At 46.8% G+C, this 16,749-nt stretch overlaps 2 protein-coding genes across 2 annotated transcripts; one reads left to right on the top strand and one right to left on the bottom strand.

Moving 5' to 3' along the window:
* Positions 1–173: 173 nt before the first annotated feature.
* Positions 174–6,766, bottom strand: NIFK (nucleolar protein interacting with the FHA domain of MKI67). The gene is given in 7 exon segments (XM_068407816.1): positions 174–622; positions 625–763; positions 1,989–2,069; positions 3,659–3,870; positions 4,578–4,686; positions 6,383–6,508; positions 6,610–6,766. Coding segments are annotated over 7 exon segments (855 nt in total). The 5' UTR covers positions 6,748–6,766; the 3' UTR covers positions 174–572.
* A 281-nt stretch (positions 6,767–7,047) lies between these two features.
* On the top strand, positions 7,048–16,450 carry TSN (translin). The gene is made up of 6 exons (XM_068407848.1): positions 7,048–7,225; positions 7,326–7,419; positions 12,585–12,681; positions 13,491–13,606; positions 14,311–14,390; positions 14,853–16,450. Exons 1-6 carry the CDS (start codon positions 7,160–7,162, stop codon positions 15,087–15,089), a joined length of 690 nt encoding a protein of 229 aa, XP_068263949.1. The 5' UTR covers positions 7,048–7,159; the 3' UTR covers positions 15,090–16,450.
* Positions 16,451–16,749: the final 299 nt, after the last annotated feature.

Below are 16,749 nucleotides of genomic sequence, written 5' to 3'. Positions count from 1 at the left end.
TGCCTCTGCCCTGGACAGCACAGACAGATCTTGACTGATCACAAACAGGAGAGGAAATTCAAGGTACGCCTTCCTTGGGGAAAAAAAAAAAATCTCTCGCCCTCTATTTGTGTAAATATGTGAGAACTCGTATGAAACAGACATTCAGTCAAACAGAAGAACCACCACCAAAAGCCAACACAATTGAAAACAGTTATTTTTTTTTATAACCCATCATTAATTACAAATTTAAGATAGAGGCTGCATCAGTAAGCTCTGAATGGGCAGCCTCGCGTTTTCTTTCAAAACAGTGAGCGCTAGAGACAAGTTACAGAATTAACTGATGGTTCTGGGACGACTGTAGGCGTGTCACAGCATGGGCACTTGGGAGCACAAAGTCAAGAACATCTTCAAAGGCAGAGAAGACTGTAGGTGCCCTGATGGCTGAACAGGAGGGAGAGGATTTGTGCATACATTCCTTGCCTGGGAAAGACTGAAAGAGTCTAGTCAAGACAAACTGAGCCAGGGCAGCAGAACCACTAGAAGCTCCACGTTGCCAGGTTTTGAGTTGAGGAAAAACATGGCTACAGCCACTAAAATTTTAAGTCTATTTCTGTTTCTTCAGGTTTGGTCTTTTTCTTGCCTGCTTCTTTGGTCTCTGCACAGCATTCTTAACACTGGCAGGAGGTAGTCTGAGAGTTATTTCATTGTCCTCTGCATCGTCCTCTGCCTGGGAAGTTTTCCGGTGCTCGAGCAGTGTTGGAGTACAGACTGGAGTAGGATCCTGAAGAGATCAGAAAAACACGGTTCATTGCAAAGCATCTGCCAGAGGAAGTTGTCACTGCCTTGTGGTATCACAAGGCACCTCAGTCCAGCTCTTCTTCAGAACTTCCCCGTTAGGGAAAATTGTTTTCTTTTTATAACTAGCTATTTTTGTAGACAGTATTTCTCAGACAAAAGTGTCATCTTCATATGTGAAATGCAAATGTAAATTAAATCACATTTTCTAACATGCCATTAAGCACATTTGCTTTCTAAACTTTACATTTCCTGACTCAAAGCACTAAGAGAGCCAAGAGGAAAAGGATCAGAAAAAATAAGTATATTTGAGACTGGCATACAGAAACGCCACATTCAAGCCCACAGCAGAGCTGAAACATCCCAGCTTCGTTATCTCAGTAAGCTCTCAGCGGACTGAATGTATGAGTTAGGATATCCTGTCTTCCTCACAACCAGCCCTGTGCCAATTATCACAAGGAAATCTAGTAACATTAAAAAAACCCCAAACCAAACTCACAACAGTGATGAAAAAAAAAGAGAAATGTTACTACCTGACAGACTTCTCAGACTGTCAGTGTCCCAGATCTCAGTCCTGATGACCTGAGCTTTCCTTTCATCCTACTACTACTTTTAGCCAGCATTAGTTTTCAACATACCTGAATGCCTGGAGAGCACGAGGGAGGAGGGACAGTACGGTACATAAATGGGGACAGACAGCATTAGACTGTATTAACAGTTCAACTTCTTTTTTGTCAAAACAAGCTGGTATTATAACGTAGCACAGACCAACAGAACGATGCCAGCAAGGAGATCATTTCATACTGCTTTGAAGCACAGATGCAAGTGACGTATAGGGGAATGTCCCCAGCACCCTGCGTTTGTCCTGCCTCAAGGTAGTGCTGAAGAGCAGAGGCTGACAGCAGACACACCGCTGCCTGGACGCACCTCAGGACAGGCACTTCTCATTGCAACACGCTGAGCAGAAGCCTTTGCTGCCACATACTCCCACAGAAGAAAGAACTGAGAGGATCCAACCACCCTCCCCCGTTCCAGAGTGTTAATCCATCTCAAAAGAGCTACTTTTGGCACAAAAATCTCTCAAGCAAATACTATCTAGGTTTACGGGTGTTGAAAGTAATACGAAGAAACCAGCTGCAGACCTGAAACATCTGCCCCAGTGTGAATGGTGGGGCGTGGTGCTGGGCACAACTAGGACTCTTCAGTCTTACCTGGCTGCTCAAAGAAACGTTCAGTTTTGACTTCTTGGATGTTTTAACTTTTTCTCTCTTTATGGAAAGCTCCTGTGCAGCCTAGGAAGCAAGACAGATCAGGTGGATCACTACAAACTTCCTTGTGTGAAGATGCAAACAGTCACTTAACAGTCTACAGGTTTCTTTGCTTCATAACCACAAAATCTTTGCTACAGCAATTAGGTTTGAATTAATAAAATGACTTACAGTGCCACAGAGGCGATCTGGTTTGAACAAAAGCACCCAAAGCAACATAAGCAAAGCTGCTGTCGTGCATTTTAAAAAAACACCATGTTAAACAGCATTGCTTAAAATTCAAGTACTTCACCCAAGCACTCACAGAATCACAGAATGTCAGGGATTGGAAGGGACCTCGAAAGATCATCTAGTCCAATCCCCCTGCCAGAGCAGGATTACCTAGATCATGTCACACAGGAACGCGTCCAGGCGGGTTTTGAATGTCTCCAGAGAAGGAGACTCCACAACCTCTCTGGGCAGCCTGTTCCAGTGTTCAGTCACCCTCACCGTAAAGAAGTTTTTCCTCATATTTATGTGGAACCTCCTGTGTTCCAGCTTGCACCCATTGCCCCTTGTCCTGTCAAGGGATGTCACTGAGAAGAGCCTGGCTCCATCCTCATGACACTTGCTCTTTACATATTTATAAACATTAATGAGGTCACCCCTCAGTCTCCTCTTCTCCAAGCTAAAGAGACCCAGCTCCCTCAGCCTCTCCTCATAAGGGAGATGTTCCACCCCCTTAATCATCTTCGTGGCTCTGCGCTGGACTTTCTCTAGCAGTTCCTTGTCCTTCTTGAATTGAGGGGCCCAGAACTGGACACAATATTCCAGATGCGGCCTCACCAGGGCAGAGTAGAGGGGGAGGAGAACCTCTCTTGACCTGCTAACCGCAGCCCTTCTAATACACCCCAGGAGGCCATTGGCCTTCTTGGCCACAAGGGCACACTGCTGGCTCATGGTCATCCTGCTGTCCACTAGGACCCCCAGGTCCCTTTCCTGTACGCTGCTCTCCAACAGGTCTGTCCCCAACTTGTACTCATACATGGGGTTGTTCTTGCCCAGATGCAGGACTCTACACTTGCCCTTGTTATATTTCATTGAATTTCTCCCCGCCCAACTCTCCAGCCTGTCCAGGTCTCTGAATGGCAGCACAGCCTTGTGGTGTGTCAGCCACTCCTCCCAGTTTGGTGTCATCAGCGAACTTCACACTCACGCTTGGTTAGCTTAGGCAAGGCCTAGGGATGGCAGCTCTAGTCTTGGGACCTGCCTTCAAACGCCTCCCCTGCCAAAGCTTCCTGCAGGGCTTGGGCAAAGCCCCTGTAACTCCTCTGTGATCTACGGACAGATATTAAAACCACAGAATATCCAACTGTTTAACAGAAGAAAATTAACATCTTCCCTTTGCTGTTACTTACTGCTCTAAGGTAAACCCACACGTGCACGTAGCACAACGCAGCAACACCACTAGACTAACTTCCAGGAGCTTCTATACAGCTCTTAACGCAGGTGAGCCTCCCTGGTGCTCCAGCTCTTTTACCAGTTCCACACGAAACATGGGATTTTCTTGTATTTATCACAACCTTAGAAACACGTTTTGCCTGAAACACTCAGCGAAACGATGCCCAACTTACAAACCCTGGGAAGTCATACTCGAAGCCCTTTTCAGCCAGCCTCTTCCGTAGCAGCTTCTCCTTTCGCAGCAGTCGCTTTGTCATCTTTGCCTTCTGAACGAGCGAACGTACCCTGTTGTACCGCCTGACAGCGGGCTGAGAAGGCTTCAGAAATATTTTGTTACTGTTTTTGAAGAGGTTTTCGTGGACCCTTTCAGGAGGCATGAACTGACCTGTATCATAAACATATAACACCAAGGTATAGCAGAGCTACTCTTCTCACCAGATGTACTCACATAACGCTGTTCAGTTCTCGTTATAACACTCTCCACCGCTACGGCAGAGTGCTAGTACAGCATTTTATGAACACAGAAGATGGAAAGTAACTGAATACTCATTAGTAAAAGAACTGATAATGGATGGATGGAAGAAAACAACACTTTTTGAGTTTCACCCAGAAAACAGTCAGAGAAACTTGTTTTTTCCAAAGTTGATGCATATATAGCTCATAATCCTTTACAAAGCAAGCGTGGCTATCACCATGTCTGAGAAACCTGCTGATTTCATTAATCTTTTCATCAAAAAAGCCCCTTATGTCTAACTACACAGACAACAGCTGCAACAGTTATAAATGACAAAGAATTTCCACACTAAAGGAACTGTCTCCACAGCCAGCCCCACCACTCCCTGAGATTTCATGTCACATGATGACACAACAAGCATTATCAGCCTCAAGGGGAAAAAAGCAGCAGTGACCAAAAGGCTGCTGGGGATGTTCCTTACACATGAAGAAAAGCTCAGCCCCACAGAAAACCCTTTTGGGACAAAACTTAATTTAAAAAAAACCAAGATCCTCCAAACAGTCCAAAAAAAACAAACCCACAAATAACTATGGATTTCCTTTGCACGTTAGAGGACTTACACTTCACCTTCTACTTACACTTTAGCAGTCTTTCAGAAAACAGGTAGTTGTTCATTGTGTCTGCAACGATCTTAGCCACGTCATCGGACTCAAACTCTATAAATCCGTAGCCTTTGCTAGCTCCGGTCTGCAAGCAACAACAGAAGAGATCTGAAACGAAGCTTCGACACCTGAAGAGCTAAATTAAAATTATTTTATGCTTCCAAAGTCATAGCCCGTTCTCAGCTAAACTCAAGTAATTTCATAAAGTTCAGTGAAATCACGAAAAGCAGATTTAATCCTAAATTGGTAAGACATTATTTGTAAATATGTATTTGCATATGAAACAAGCTGCTCACCAATGCCTACTCGTTAAAAAAAAAAATCTGCCCTGTGTTGCTGTTGGTCTGTTGTTGTTACCGAGGGTACACAGCAACATTACAATGTGATGATAAATCTAGAAACACAAAGTTAAACTTATTGAGCACAAAGGAAGAATTTCTTTTCAGAAAGGATTATTAGCCATTGGAATGGGCTGCCCAGGGAGGTGGTGGAGTCACCATCTCTGGAGGGGTTTAAGAAAAGACTGGACATGGCACTTAGTGCCATGATCTAGTTGACAGGGTGGTGTCAGGGCAATGGTTGGACTCGATGATCCCTGAGGTCTCTTCCAGCCTGGTTGCTTCTGTGATTCTGTGAACTGCAACAAAGTTTTCCACATGGTGTGCACCGAAGGCAGAGCACCAGGCAGACAGGCAACAACAGACTGAGCTGCTGCTGAAGACACCTCAGAAAGGCATCAACTCCGTTCATTCATGAGATCAGCAGCTTGTGCAAGGAGGAAGCCTCAGAGCCTCAAAGAGCTTGCACAGCCCAGCCTAAGGCAGTCACAGACTGACAGAGGGGTTGGGGTTTGAAGGCACCTCTGGAGATCATCTAGTCCAACCCCTGCCAAAGCAGGGTCACCCAGAGCACGTTGCACTGGGTCGTGACCAGGTGGGTTTTGAATATCTCCAGAGAAGGAGACTCCCCCCCTCCCTGGGCAGCCTGTGCCAGGGCTCTAGCACCCTCACAGTAAAGAAGTTTTTCCTCACTTTCAGATGGAACTTCCCATGGTTCAGTTTGTGCCCACTGCCCCTTGTCCTGTCGCTGGGCACCACTCAGAAGAGTCTGGCCCCACTCCCTTGACACCCACCCCTAAGGTATTTGTAAGCATTGATAAGACCCCCCTCAGTCTTCTCTTCTCCACGCTAAACAGCACCAGCTCCCTCAGCCTCTCCTCGTAAGAGAGATGCTCCAGTCCTCTGATCATCTTTGTACCCCTCCACTGGACTCTCTCCAGCAGTTCCTGGTCTTTCTTGAACTGGGGGGCCCAGAACTGCCCACATTTACTCCAAGTGTGGCCTCACCAGGGCAGTGTAGAGGGGGAGGAGAACCTCCCTCAACCTGCTGGCCACACTCTTCCTAATACACCCCAGGACACTACTAGCCTTCCTGGCCACAAGGGCACATTGTTGGCTCATGGGGAACTTCTTGTCCATCAGAACTCCCAGGTCCTTCTCCGCAGAGCTGCTTTCCAGTAGGTCAACCCCAACCTGTACTGGTGCATGGGGTTATTCCTCCCAAGGTGCAGGACCCTGCACTTGCCTTTGCTGAACTTCATGAGGTTCCTCTCCACCCAACTCCCTAGTTTCCAGTCTAGTTGCAGGTGGGGCCACCGCTGTGCACCCCGCGCGCAGTAACGGCAGGAAGGCGAACCGGCAGGTTCGGGAGCGCCCGGGGCTCTCGGCGAGGGGCGGAGGCCCGGCGGCCGGCCCGGCGGCCGGCCCGGCGCGGTGCTTTACCTTCTTACTCCTCGAGAGCCGGAGCCGCTTCACCGTCCCGAACTGCTCAAAGTACTGGCGGATCTGCGGCTCGGAGAGCCCCCGCGGGAGGTGCCCCACGTACACCACGCCCGGCGTCAGCTCCTCCTGCGGGACACACAGCAGCCACATAAGGCCAGGCCAGGCCAGACCAGGCCAGGCCAGGCCAGGCCAGGCCGCCCCCGCCCCGCCACAAGGCCCCCGCTCACCTTGGCCGCCCGGTTGTTGCGGACCCGCTGCACCTTCTGCTGGAACTCGCGCTGCAGCCGCGGCTCCAAGGCCAAGAGCGACGCCGCTGCCGGTGCGGGCGCGGCCACCTCCGCCACCACGGCCTCAGCCGCCGCCATGCTGCGCGCCTCGCCGCCGCCGCCGCCGGAAGCGCGTCACTCCCCTCGCACGCGGTGCCGCGCGGCGCCGAGGGCGCGCAGGCGCAGAACGGCGCTGCTGACCGCCCCCGCGCAGCGTCGCGTAGCAACGCGGCGCCGTCACCGGGCAGCGGGGCCCTCGCGCGGCCGGGCGGGGCGGCGCCGTCCCTGGGCCCGGCCCCGCCGCACCGGGAGGGGGGCCCTGAAACGTGGACACCCCCCCCCCCCCCCCCCTCCACCGGGGCAAGCAGCTCCCCATGGCCACCCGTCCGCGCCTCCCCCTCCGCCATCTCCTGGCTCCCCCGGCCGCTCAGGCAGTGCGCGGGCAGCCCCCGCGCCGGCAGCCCCGAAGGCCCCTCTGTGTGCGCGGGAGGCCCCAGAGGCGGGAGGCACCATGTCGGTGAGCGACATGTTCATCGCGCTGCAGGGCGTCCTCACGGCCGACCAGGACATCCGCGAGGTGGGCACCGGGCCGGCCGGGGCGGGGGGCGCGGGGCCGGGCCGGGCTGGGCCTGGCCTGGCCTGACCTGACCTGGGCTGACGGCGGCCTGTGTCCGCAGGAGATCCGGAAGGTGGTGCAGGCGCTGGAGCAGACGGCCCGGGAGATCCTGACGCTGCTGCAGGGCGTGCACCAGGGAGCCGGCTTCCAGGACAGTGAGTCCCGCCCGGCCGCCGGCAGCTCCGCCTGCCCCGGGGTAGCGGGGAAGATCGGTCGGGGGGGGAGGGCGGGGAGGTGTCCCTCTGTCCCTGAGGTGTCCTGCGTGGGGGGGGGTCTCAGAGAGGGCGCGGCCGGGAGGTTGGAGGCCGGATAAGTAGAAAAGCTGCCATTCATCCTCAGGAAATACCGTTCTTTCCCTTTCTCCCCTCCCCAGCTCGGTGTTTCGCTGCCTCAGCGCAGAAGAGCGTGTGCTTTTTACAGCTGCTCGCTTTCTGCCTTGTTGAATTGGTTCATAAGTTTACCACTAAGTGACGTGCACGTAGATTTTTATATTCTGCTAATTTCTAACACAAGCTATCGAGCCTTTGTATCTGTATCCCCTTCCCTCACCTCTTTACCCTACCCCCTAAAAAGCTGTGGTGCTCTGGGGGGTGTTGAGGATGGTGTGACTTGTAGGTTTTCTGACCTACGAGGAACGGCTGAGGGAGCTGGGGTTGTTTAGCCTGGAGAAGAGGAGGCTCAGAGGTGACCTTATTGCAGTCTACAGCTACCTGAAGGGAGGTTGTAGTGAAGTGGGAGTCAGACTCTTCTCCAGGGCAACTAGCGATAGGACAAGAGGACACAGCCTCAAGCTTTGCCAGGGGAGGTTCAGGTTGGCCATTAGGAAGCATTTCTTCTCAGCAAGGGTCATTAGCCATTGGAAGGGGCTGCCCAGGGAGGTGGTGGAGTCACCATCTCTGGAGGGGTTTAAGAAAAGCCTGGACATGGCACTTAGTGCCATGGTCTAGTTGACATGGTGGTGTCAGGGCAACAGTTGGACTTGGTGATCCCAGAGGTCTCTTCCAACCTGATAGATTCTGTGATTCTGTGTGGGAAGGGCGGGCTCTAGTCTGGTTTGTACGAGACTGACCGTGTGTATGTATAAAATCTGGTTAATGTTGCAAAGTATAAAGGGAATTTGCAAAGTTTGATAAAGCAGGAGCTGTCCTTGATGTATGTTTGAGCGGCAACTGGAATTGTTCTGCTATTTTTGAGGTTTGGGTTGTAGCTAGCCTGGTTCCTTGCTTTCAATCCAAATTTAAGATGTTTGACTTCTGGGCCAGCCCGAGTACTGCAGACCCAGATGCCAAATGTGGTCTTTCTGCTTCCCCCATCCCCATTTTTAGACTTCCTGGTGAAACTACTGCAATAAACAGTTTTTTTCCCTTAGATACATGACTTAAAAGCTATTTTTTCAAGTCAATGAATATCTCCTGAGAAGAAGCAACCATTCTGACATTCCTGGAAACTCTTGAGAGGAATTTGGGAAGGGGAAGAATCTGGCAGGCCACCCTCTGAAAGTGAATAGAAGAAGGAACCTCACCAGGTGCTGTTTTATTCACCTGCAGAGCTGACTGGGTGTTATCAGCCTGATGACATTCACCAGCACACTGGTGCTGGAGCTGGAGGCCCGGGATTTCTCTGGCCTCTGAGACGGTGTGCAACACCTGAGGTTTGACCTCTGCTGGCAAGTGCCAACTTCCACCTACTTAGCAACACTAAAAATTAGAACTGCTAATTGGCTAATTTACGCAAGCATATGCTCATTTTTCCAAGCTGAGTAAACCTGTGGACGTTGTGACAGTTGTCTTTGCATGGGTGTCAACTTCAGGGGTTGCTTTCCAGAATTTCATAGTAGAGAGCTGGTCTGGCTCAGTGTATTTTCACTTGATTTTTAATTCCAGGAGAGAGCTGGTCCTGGAACTTGCAGAGTCTGTGAAGAGATTTGGAATAGTTAAAAGTATTAAAAAAAAAAAAGGCGGGGGGGGGGGAGAGGAAAAAAAGAGCTCAGCTTATAATTCTTGTAATACCAAACATAATGAATACATGCCTAATAGTTTAGGAGTTAAGTCATGATAATACACCTGTCAGTTTGTCATCAATTACAAGCATAATAAAGTAAGTCTGTAAAGGTTTAGCTTAATAAAGGTTTACAGCAGAATAATATAATGCCAATTAACGGAAGGATTGTTAGGAGGATAAATAGTGCTTGTCAGATGTCACGTACTTAGAGTACATTTGATTTAATGATGTAGTTCTGCAGCGTCGTGCTCTTAAGTGTCTGTTTGGCTTCTCGTTGTTTGAGTCAGTACCGCATTTTCACTGAGAAACTAGAATGTTTCTTCCCAAGTAGATTAAAAAGGGACAAACGGTGACTCTTGTAACCATGAAAGAGAGGATTATTCATTGCAACGGAGTTCTGCCTAGCCTTTGTAGCATCAAGATTTTTTAGCCTTATATTTATTTATTCAGAGATGTAAGAAAAGCTATTAACATGATTAATAAACTATATTGAACTATAAAAAAATTAAATTATAAATAAACTATATAAACTAATTAATAAAAAAGCAAAAATACTATTAATTACTGCAAGTTCACAGGTGACAGTAACTGATGACGCTTGGTGACTGCAGCTGTATTGCTGTGGATGGTTTCAGCTGCTGCCAACAGAAGCTGTGTTGCTTGTTGTGCCTCTTCGCTTGTGCCAGTGTAAGTGGGAGACAACTTGCTTCCTCCCGCAGCCTGCTGGTTGATGCTTTGTAGTTATTCTTGCATCAGCAATTGAGGCAGAGTGAGGAAAATACTCAAGGAGACAACAGAAAGGCAGTAAAAACAGGGAAAGGATTTGCACCAGGCTGAGCAACCTGCCCTACCAACGAGAAGGGTAAGGGGTGGCCTGAGCTCTGCTGATAGACCTGTAGGATCGTTGGAGGTTTGACAGAGGGCAGTTTCCTCTACTAATCAGCTGTATTAAAACGTTATCTTGCACAATGCCTTTCCTCTGGGGACTTAAAATACCTCTTGGCTAAACCTGTTTCCATTGAGTTTTTCATCCAAACTCTTTTACTGTGGGGCAGCCACCTGCCCACGGCCAACAGCTGTTTCACAGTGCCGGCTTCTCTGTGGTCTCTCCCTGCACTGAGCACGAGACACTGGTTAGCTGTGGGATAACCACTTTCAGTTGTAGCCTTTATTCAGCTGTGGGGAAGGAAGGAAGGAAAACCAGCAAAGCCTCAGGCCAGCAGCCTCTAGAACAGGGTTGGAGGATCTCTCTTTCAGCTTCCTCTGCTCCCTGTCCAAAATGGAGTTTTGAGAACTGCTCAGAAAGCTGTTCAGGGCAGGGTGTGCTGCAGCCTGCTGTTAGCTGACGTGAGGCTGAGTGACAGATGGGGTCTGCAGAGGCTGACAGTCGAGGTAGCATGGCTTTGCTCATGAAACACGTTGTGTCAAGCTCAGCAAAACATCAGTGGTCGTACCCAAGGATGCATGGGGATGGTTTGAAGTTGGGAGGTTGTGTCTGTATCGTTGGGCACTGTTGTCTGAAACTTTACAGTAAAGATTGTTTATTTTTGTCACAGGTTCCTTTGGCAGAAGCCGAATTCCTTATTCTGTCCCCAGCTGCTCACGTGACTGAGGCAGACACCGTAGTTTGAGGATAGTGTTCAAAGGGCAGCTGTCAGTGAGCTTCACACATTTCTTTTGTTCTGGCTGCCACAGGGAGCACTTTCACCTTCTGCTTACTTTGAAGTGCTTTTTTTTTAAAAAAAAAACAGAAATGATGTTTTATTAATTGAAATAAATGTTTTAAACACACTTAAGTGATTCCTAGTAGGGCTTTTTTGATAAAAATCATTCACTACAGCTTTCAGATGTAGCTTCTATGGATCTTAAATAATCCTAGATTATTTAAATAATTATATTTAATTTTATATATATATATATAAATAATTTAATTATATAGATAATTCTGCATTGAGATGCAGGAGAGCCTGTCAGGTTGATCTTCTGCCTTCCTTGGGTCGTGACCAGGATTTCTGAGAAGGCTGCAGTTAAGAAGTACTGGTTGGATTAGTTCTGTCGGGCCCTTGTACTGTGGGTGCAGTGTGGCTGTAACTGGTATTGATGAAGGGGAGGTGGCAGTGGGTGGGATGTAAACAAGAGACCATTTCTCTGCAGAGGTAGGACGCACATTGCACAGGCTAAAAACCCAGTGCCTTCAAATACATTGCTTGAAAGCAGGAGATGCAGCTTCCTGAAGGGATGTTGCACCTCATCTAACCTAACTCTGATCAATAAGGAAAAAATATCACAGCATTTTAAAATGGAGAAAGAAAAGTTGCTTTTCCTTTGATTGCATGAGTTGTTTGGCGGTGCTGCTTGGTGTGTGTGCTTTCTCTGGGGCCAGCTGCTGGGCACAGGGCTTGTGATCTGGTTGTTGCTTTTTCTTCTAAACCCGCTGCATCAGGGCGCTCTCCAGAACATTTTGTTTCTCTTTGTGTAACACCCGTACAACCCAGCTGGCCACTCCTTTCTCTTACTCTGTCCACAGCACTAAAACTCAGAGTCCTGTTACCAGCTCATGCCTGATCTCTGCTGCATCCTTACTCCTCCAGTGCCACCTGTAGTTCTGCCACTCCAGCATGCTGCAGCGTGGGTGGCCTTGCAGCATGGGGCTTCAGCCATGTCACCGCTCTTGCTGGCTCCCTCCCTTGCCCCCCGTATCTGTTGTCATAGTCTCAGCTCTTCTACATTTACAGACCCTCAAACAAAACTGCCCCTCTGCTATCTCCAGTGAGGTCTTTCTCCATCCCTACTTGTCATCTGTCCTTCAGCACTGCTTGTTTGTCGCCCTGCCCAGCACGTTGCCAGGCTCCTTTGCTCGGTGGTTCGATCCATAGGCAGACATCACATCGAATCTGTGTTCCTCCGTTCCTGCCTCTGTCCGTTTGTATCCCCCCTTGCCTCTTGGTCTGTAGGCTGTGTGACAACACAGCGTTGTCTTCTGTCAGTGCCCGTTACAGAATGGGTTCTTCATCCACGACATAAGTATGACAGCAGCAGTTATTAGTCCTGATTAGCAGTGATTCTTAAATAACACTGGGGCATCTAGTCTCAAGTTTGAAACTGAGGACTGGAGTAGATTAGACAGCCTAAAACTCAGGAGTATTTCTCATCTACCTGCGTGGCATGGTGAGACAATGAATATTTCTTTGGTGTGAATGCCAGTAGGCTCTTGGGGGCAACAAAGGAGCATAAATAGCGCTGTCTGCGCTAGAAAACTATCCGTTCACAAAATCCTGCTCTCTGTCAAGTACTGAATGTTGTCCTCTTTCTTTTTCAGTACCAAAGAAATGTCAGAAGGCTCGTGAACACTTTGGTACAGTGAGAACACAGCTGGAATCTCTGAAGACCAAGTTTCCCACTGATCAGTATTACAGGTGTGCAGCATCACACACAGCCAGACATGGATACAGGAATTGCCTGGGCATACTTGACATCATATTGGAAGAATGATTTAAAGGTTTATGGGCTCACTGCTTCTTTCTGTTTGAGAAGTGTGAGGTTTTTATCAGCATAGATAAATGCTTTTGCTCAAACACTCTGTTTATAACTTTTCACTAAAAGTGTCCAGTATTTAATTATTTTTCTAGAAACTTTTTTAAAAAAACAAAAAGGAAAGTTTAAGAAATTGGTGTTCTATTGGAGCTGCCCTTGTTTCTGAGAGCAGAGCATTTGCTGCTCCATTAATTTCAGTTAAGTTGTTAGGTTTGGGGCATTTCTGAAAACAAAGCTCTAAATCTGTCATGAAATGGCTGTTTGATACTGCAGATGCTAAATGAAGTTGTCACCTTTGTGTTTCGTTTGCTGCCAGAAGGGGACAGTGTCTAGCAAGAACATTTCAAAGAACAAGAATCTTGTCAGCTCAGATCTGCTGAGGGAAGATGGGAGGGAAAGCCCTGGTTGTCTTGTGGGCATGAGAACCTGAATAACTCCGGGAACCGAGTAGGTGTGTGAGAGGTGCGAGCAACGCTAGTGTCCAGCGCAGTATCCTGGGGGTGAAGCTCCAGAGTACCAAGGAGATGACTTTAAGCTGGTGTCGTTTTGATAAGCCAAAAATATTGCAAAGTGCTATGTGTAAAGGTGGAAAACGTAATGTATACTGCAGATATTTAACATGCTTGTTGCTTCACTCTCCAGTAATTGATGTTAACTTATTTATACCTTGACTTGGTGTTTTCTTCAACAGATTTCATGAGCACTGGAGGTTTGTGCTTCAGCGGTTGGTGTTTCTGGCAGCATTTTTAGTGTACTTGGAGTCAGAAACCTTAGTGACCCGAGAAGCTGTTGCAGAAATACTTGGGAGTAAGTTAATGTTGTAACTGAAGAGAAAAAGCTTATGATGTTTTTAGACGTTGTAGCTTTCAGAGGTACAGGGAAACAGCAGAACTTCATTTCTTCACAAGAAATGGATTCCAAAATGTGTCTGGTATTTGATTTCGTTATATGAACAACAGATTTTTTTAGAAGGTGGAAATCAGCAAACCTAATGTGAACAAAAGTATTTATTCACTCATAAGTTCTTCATCAATGAAGATTATTCATTCAAGTTGCTTAAATCTACCAAAAGAGTAATACAAAGATGAGAGTTTATTTTTCTCACTTTTTGCTTTTGGTGTTTAAAAACTGTGGAAAACATTAAATTTTTATGCTGCAAGAGAACTCTGTCCTCCCAGAGCAAAGGATTTGGAAAAAAAAAGAAATTAGGAAAATATTTTTCTAATAAAGGACTACAGACCCCTCTCCTATAAATTAATGTAAATTCAGTTATTCTGTTGGATCTATTACAAACTCTTGCACGTCCAGTTGAGGCTGTACGAGATGCTAAATTGAAATGCTGAGAAGAGGCAGTAATTACATCACGTACAGGAAAAGGCTGACTTGTATTTTGTAATAATATTTCATCAATTTGATATTTCAAATTAGCTCCAGTAAACAAATGCAATTTCAGCTGGCTGGTTTTGCTCACGTTCAGTACCGCCTGATTACCTCTCTGTTTTTCATCGTAGTTGAAGCTGATCGAGAGCGGGGCTTTCACCTGGACATTGAAGACTATCTTTCTGGTGTCTTAACTCTTGCCAGTGAGCTGGTAAGGAGGATATTCATACATGTATTTGGATTGAAACTGACCTAAAAAAAAAAGTTATGTGTTTTCTAACTTTCCCAAGTTGTTCCTGGAAGTTGTGATATGCAACACCTTGATCTGAACCTCTAGCAAACTGCCTCTCTGCCAGAGTTGTTCCTCACTGATGTTTTAAGGTTTAAAGACTGGTCATGGCACTTAGTGCCATGGTCTAGTTGACAGGGTGGTGTCAGGGCAACGGTTGGACTCGATGATCCCAGAGGGCTCTTCCAATCTGGTTGATTCTGTGATTCTGTTTAAACTAGTCACTTGTTTGAAAATCCAGAATTATGGTCGACAAAAAGGTAGATCTAAGTGTAAAGAATCTGACTGCCTGGAACAAACCTGCTTCCTTTGGTAAATGGGAATAGTGATGTGATTTGGGTTAGTTCTTCTGCTGATGTTCTCCTGTGCGTCTTCCTCTCACAGGCCAGGCTGGCAGTGAACAGCGTTACAGCTGGTGACTATTCTCGCCCTCTCCGCATCTCAACTTTTATCAACGAGCTGGATTCTGGTTTCCGTCTGCTCAACCTGAAGAATGACTCCCTGAGGAAACGTTATGATGGCCTGAAATATGATGTCAAGAAAATTGAGGAAGTGGTTTACGACTTGTCGATCAGAGGACTCAATAAGGAGGCAACAGTTGGTGCAGGTGGAGAGAAATGAAGGATGCTTATTTTAACAGCATCATTGATTACCTCAGATGGTTGCCAATTTAGGAGGCATGCTAGTGAAGCCTTCCTACAGTAGTTTAGAAGAACTGCAGCTGAAAGCTGCTTTCTATTTTCTTACAAAATGTGTAGTACGGGTGTTAGATCACAATGTTTTCTAAAATCATGTCTAGCTTAGGGCAGGAGGCTCTCTGTTTCCAGTGGAATTCCTCTGTCAAAACATGGTGCCGTTGTGTGCACAGCAGCAATAGCAGGACCTCCCATGTGCTGAAATTCTCATTAGTTCTGTAGTGTTGCTTCACTGTGCTGGCAGTGCTGTGCTTCAGCTGTCCCTGCTCACACACCTTAACATGTGCACAGCACACAGCTCAGTGCAGATACCTATACTTTTTTTTAAGACTGTTTTTTTTTTTTTGCCTTTTTGTTTCTTAAATTTTCACCTATGTCAGTAAGTTGAACAGATTTGCATAACTTTAATAACCAGATCTCTTTAAATGGCTTCTGTTAATGTATCCCCTTTAATTGAGAAATTAGGGAAAATATTCCTGAGAATTTCTCTATTGGAACTGGTGTCTTGCACCCGAGCACATCTCCCTCTCCCCTTCTTCTTCCCTCTCCCCTTCTTCTTCCCTCTCCCCTTCTTCTTCCCTCTCCCCTTCTTCTTCCCTCTCCCTCTCTCTCACACGCACACACTCTTACTTCCCACAGCAGGACAGACTGCCTGGTATTTGTTTTACTGACATGAGTAAATGCTGAGTTTTAATATGATCATTTGCCTTGAGAACTCGGTGTAACTAATATATATTTTTTTTTTAACTAGCAAGGTTTCTAAATAGTTTTAACTGATAAACTGCAGGTAGCGTCTGAGTTGTAACAACCTATATAGGCCACAACTGTGTCTGTGTCCTGGGATTAAAAAACCAAAACACACCAAGACTATAGTTGACGTAGTAAAATGTTTGTATCCTCAGAGAAGGGGAAAATACTAGTTTCAGATACTTCGCATGTAAGATGTTTGCAAACAGCAACAGCCTCTTTTCCTTTGTGTCAATGGACAGACTCGGACCTCCCAGGGTATGTCTTCTTTTGTCCTAAATGACTTTGTGTTTTGCCATTCTTCTCCTACTTCTGGTGGAGCAGGAAGGTTAAGGAGAAAGACTAACTTCTTAAGGAGGAGGAATATTTCCAGAGGATGAACACAAACAGTCATGTTTATGTGGGGTTTGTTAGTGTTTCGTTTTGCTAGCAAAGGTTTACCACTGTTCAGTTAGAGTTTTGTTTTGTTTGTTGGAAGAAAATGGTTTCTTGGTTATTTTGGCCAATAAAAGCTGTTATTTGATTTTGGCCATTTGGTAACTCTGCCTGTTGTCTGATTATCTGCTGTTATTTGCTTCCCTTCCTGTGAGCCTGCTCTGAAATGCCATTTAAGTTCAGCCTTCAGCTGTGCTTGGACCATAACAGAATTCCTGACTTTGGCTGTACGCTGTTCCATGGCACACTTTGACCCACTGGCAAGTGGAGCCTAAGTCAAGCTGCAAACAGATTTCATAGGCTTTTTTTTTAATTATTATTTTTAATTTTGACCTATTTCACCAAGTAAAACAGGAGAGGTGTGGAGGAGTTTAACGTTACCAAATCCAAGATGTGGCAAGGTT

The sequence above is a fragment of the Nyctibius grandis genome, chromosome 9, assembly GCF_013368605.1.
Source record: "Nyctibius grandis isolate bNycGra1 chromosome 9, bNycGra1.pri, whole genome shotgun sequence".
NCBI lineage: Eukaryota > Metazoa > Chordata > Aves > Nyctibiiformes > Nyctibiidae > Nyctibius > Nyctibius grandis.
This window is presented reverse-complemented; position numbering and strand designations above follow the sequence as displayed.

Excerpts from the sequence above, each read along its gene's own strand:
- TSN (XM_068407848.1), top strand. The coding sequence starts at position 7,160 with ATGTCGGTGAGCGACATGTTCATCGCGCTGCAGGGCGTCCTCACGGCC. Across the intron at positions 12,682-13,490 it reads CCCACTGATCAGTATTACAG|ATTTCATGAGCACTGGAGGT; the intron begins GTGTGCAGCATC and ends TTTCTTCAACAG. Across the intron at positions 13,607-14,310 it reads TGTTGCAGAAATACTTGGGA|TTGAAGCTGATCGAGAGCGG; the intron begins GTAAGTTAATGT and ends TTTTCATCGTAG.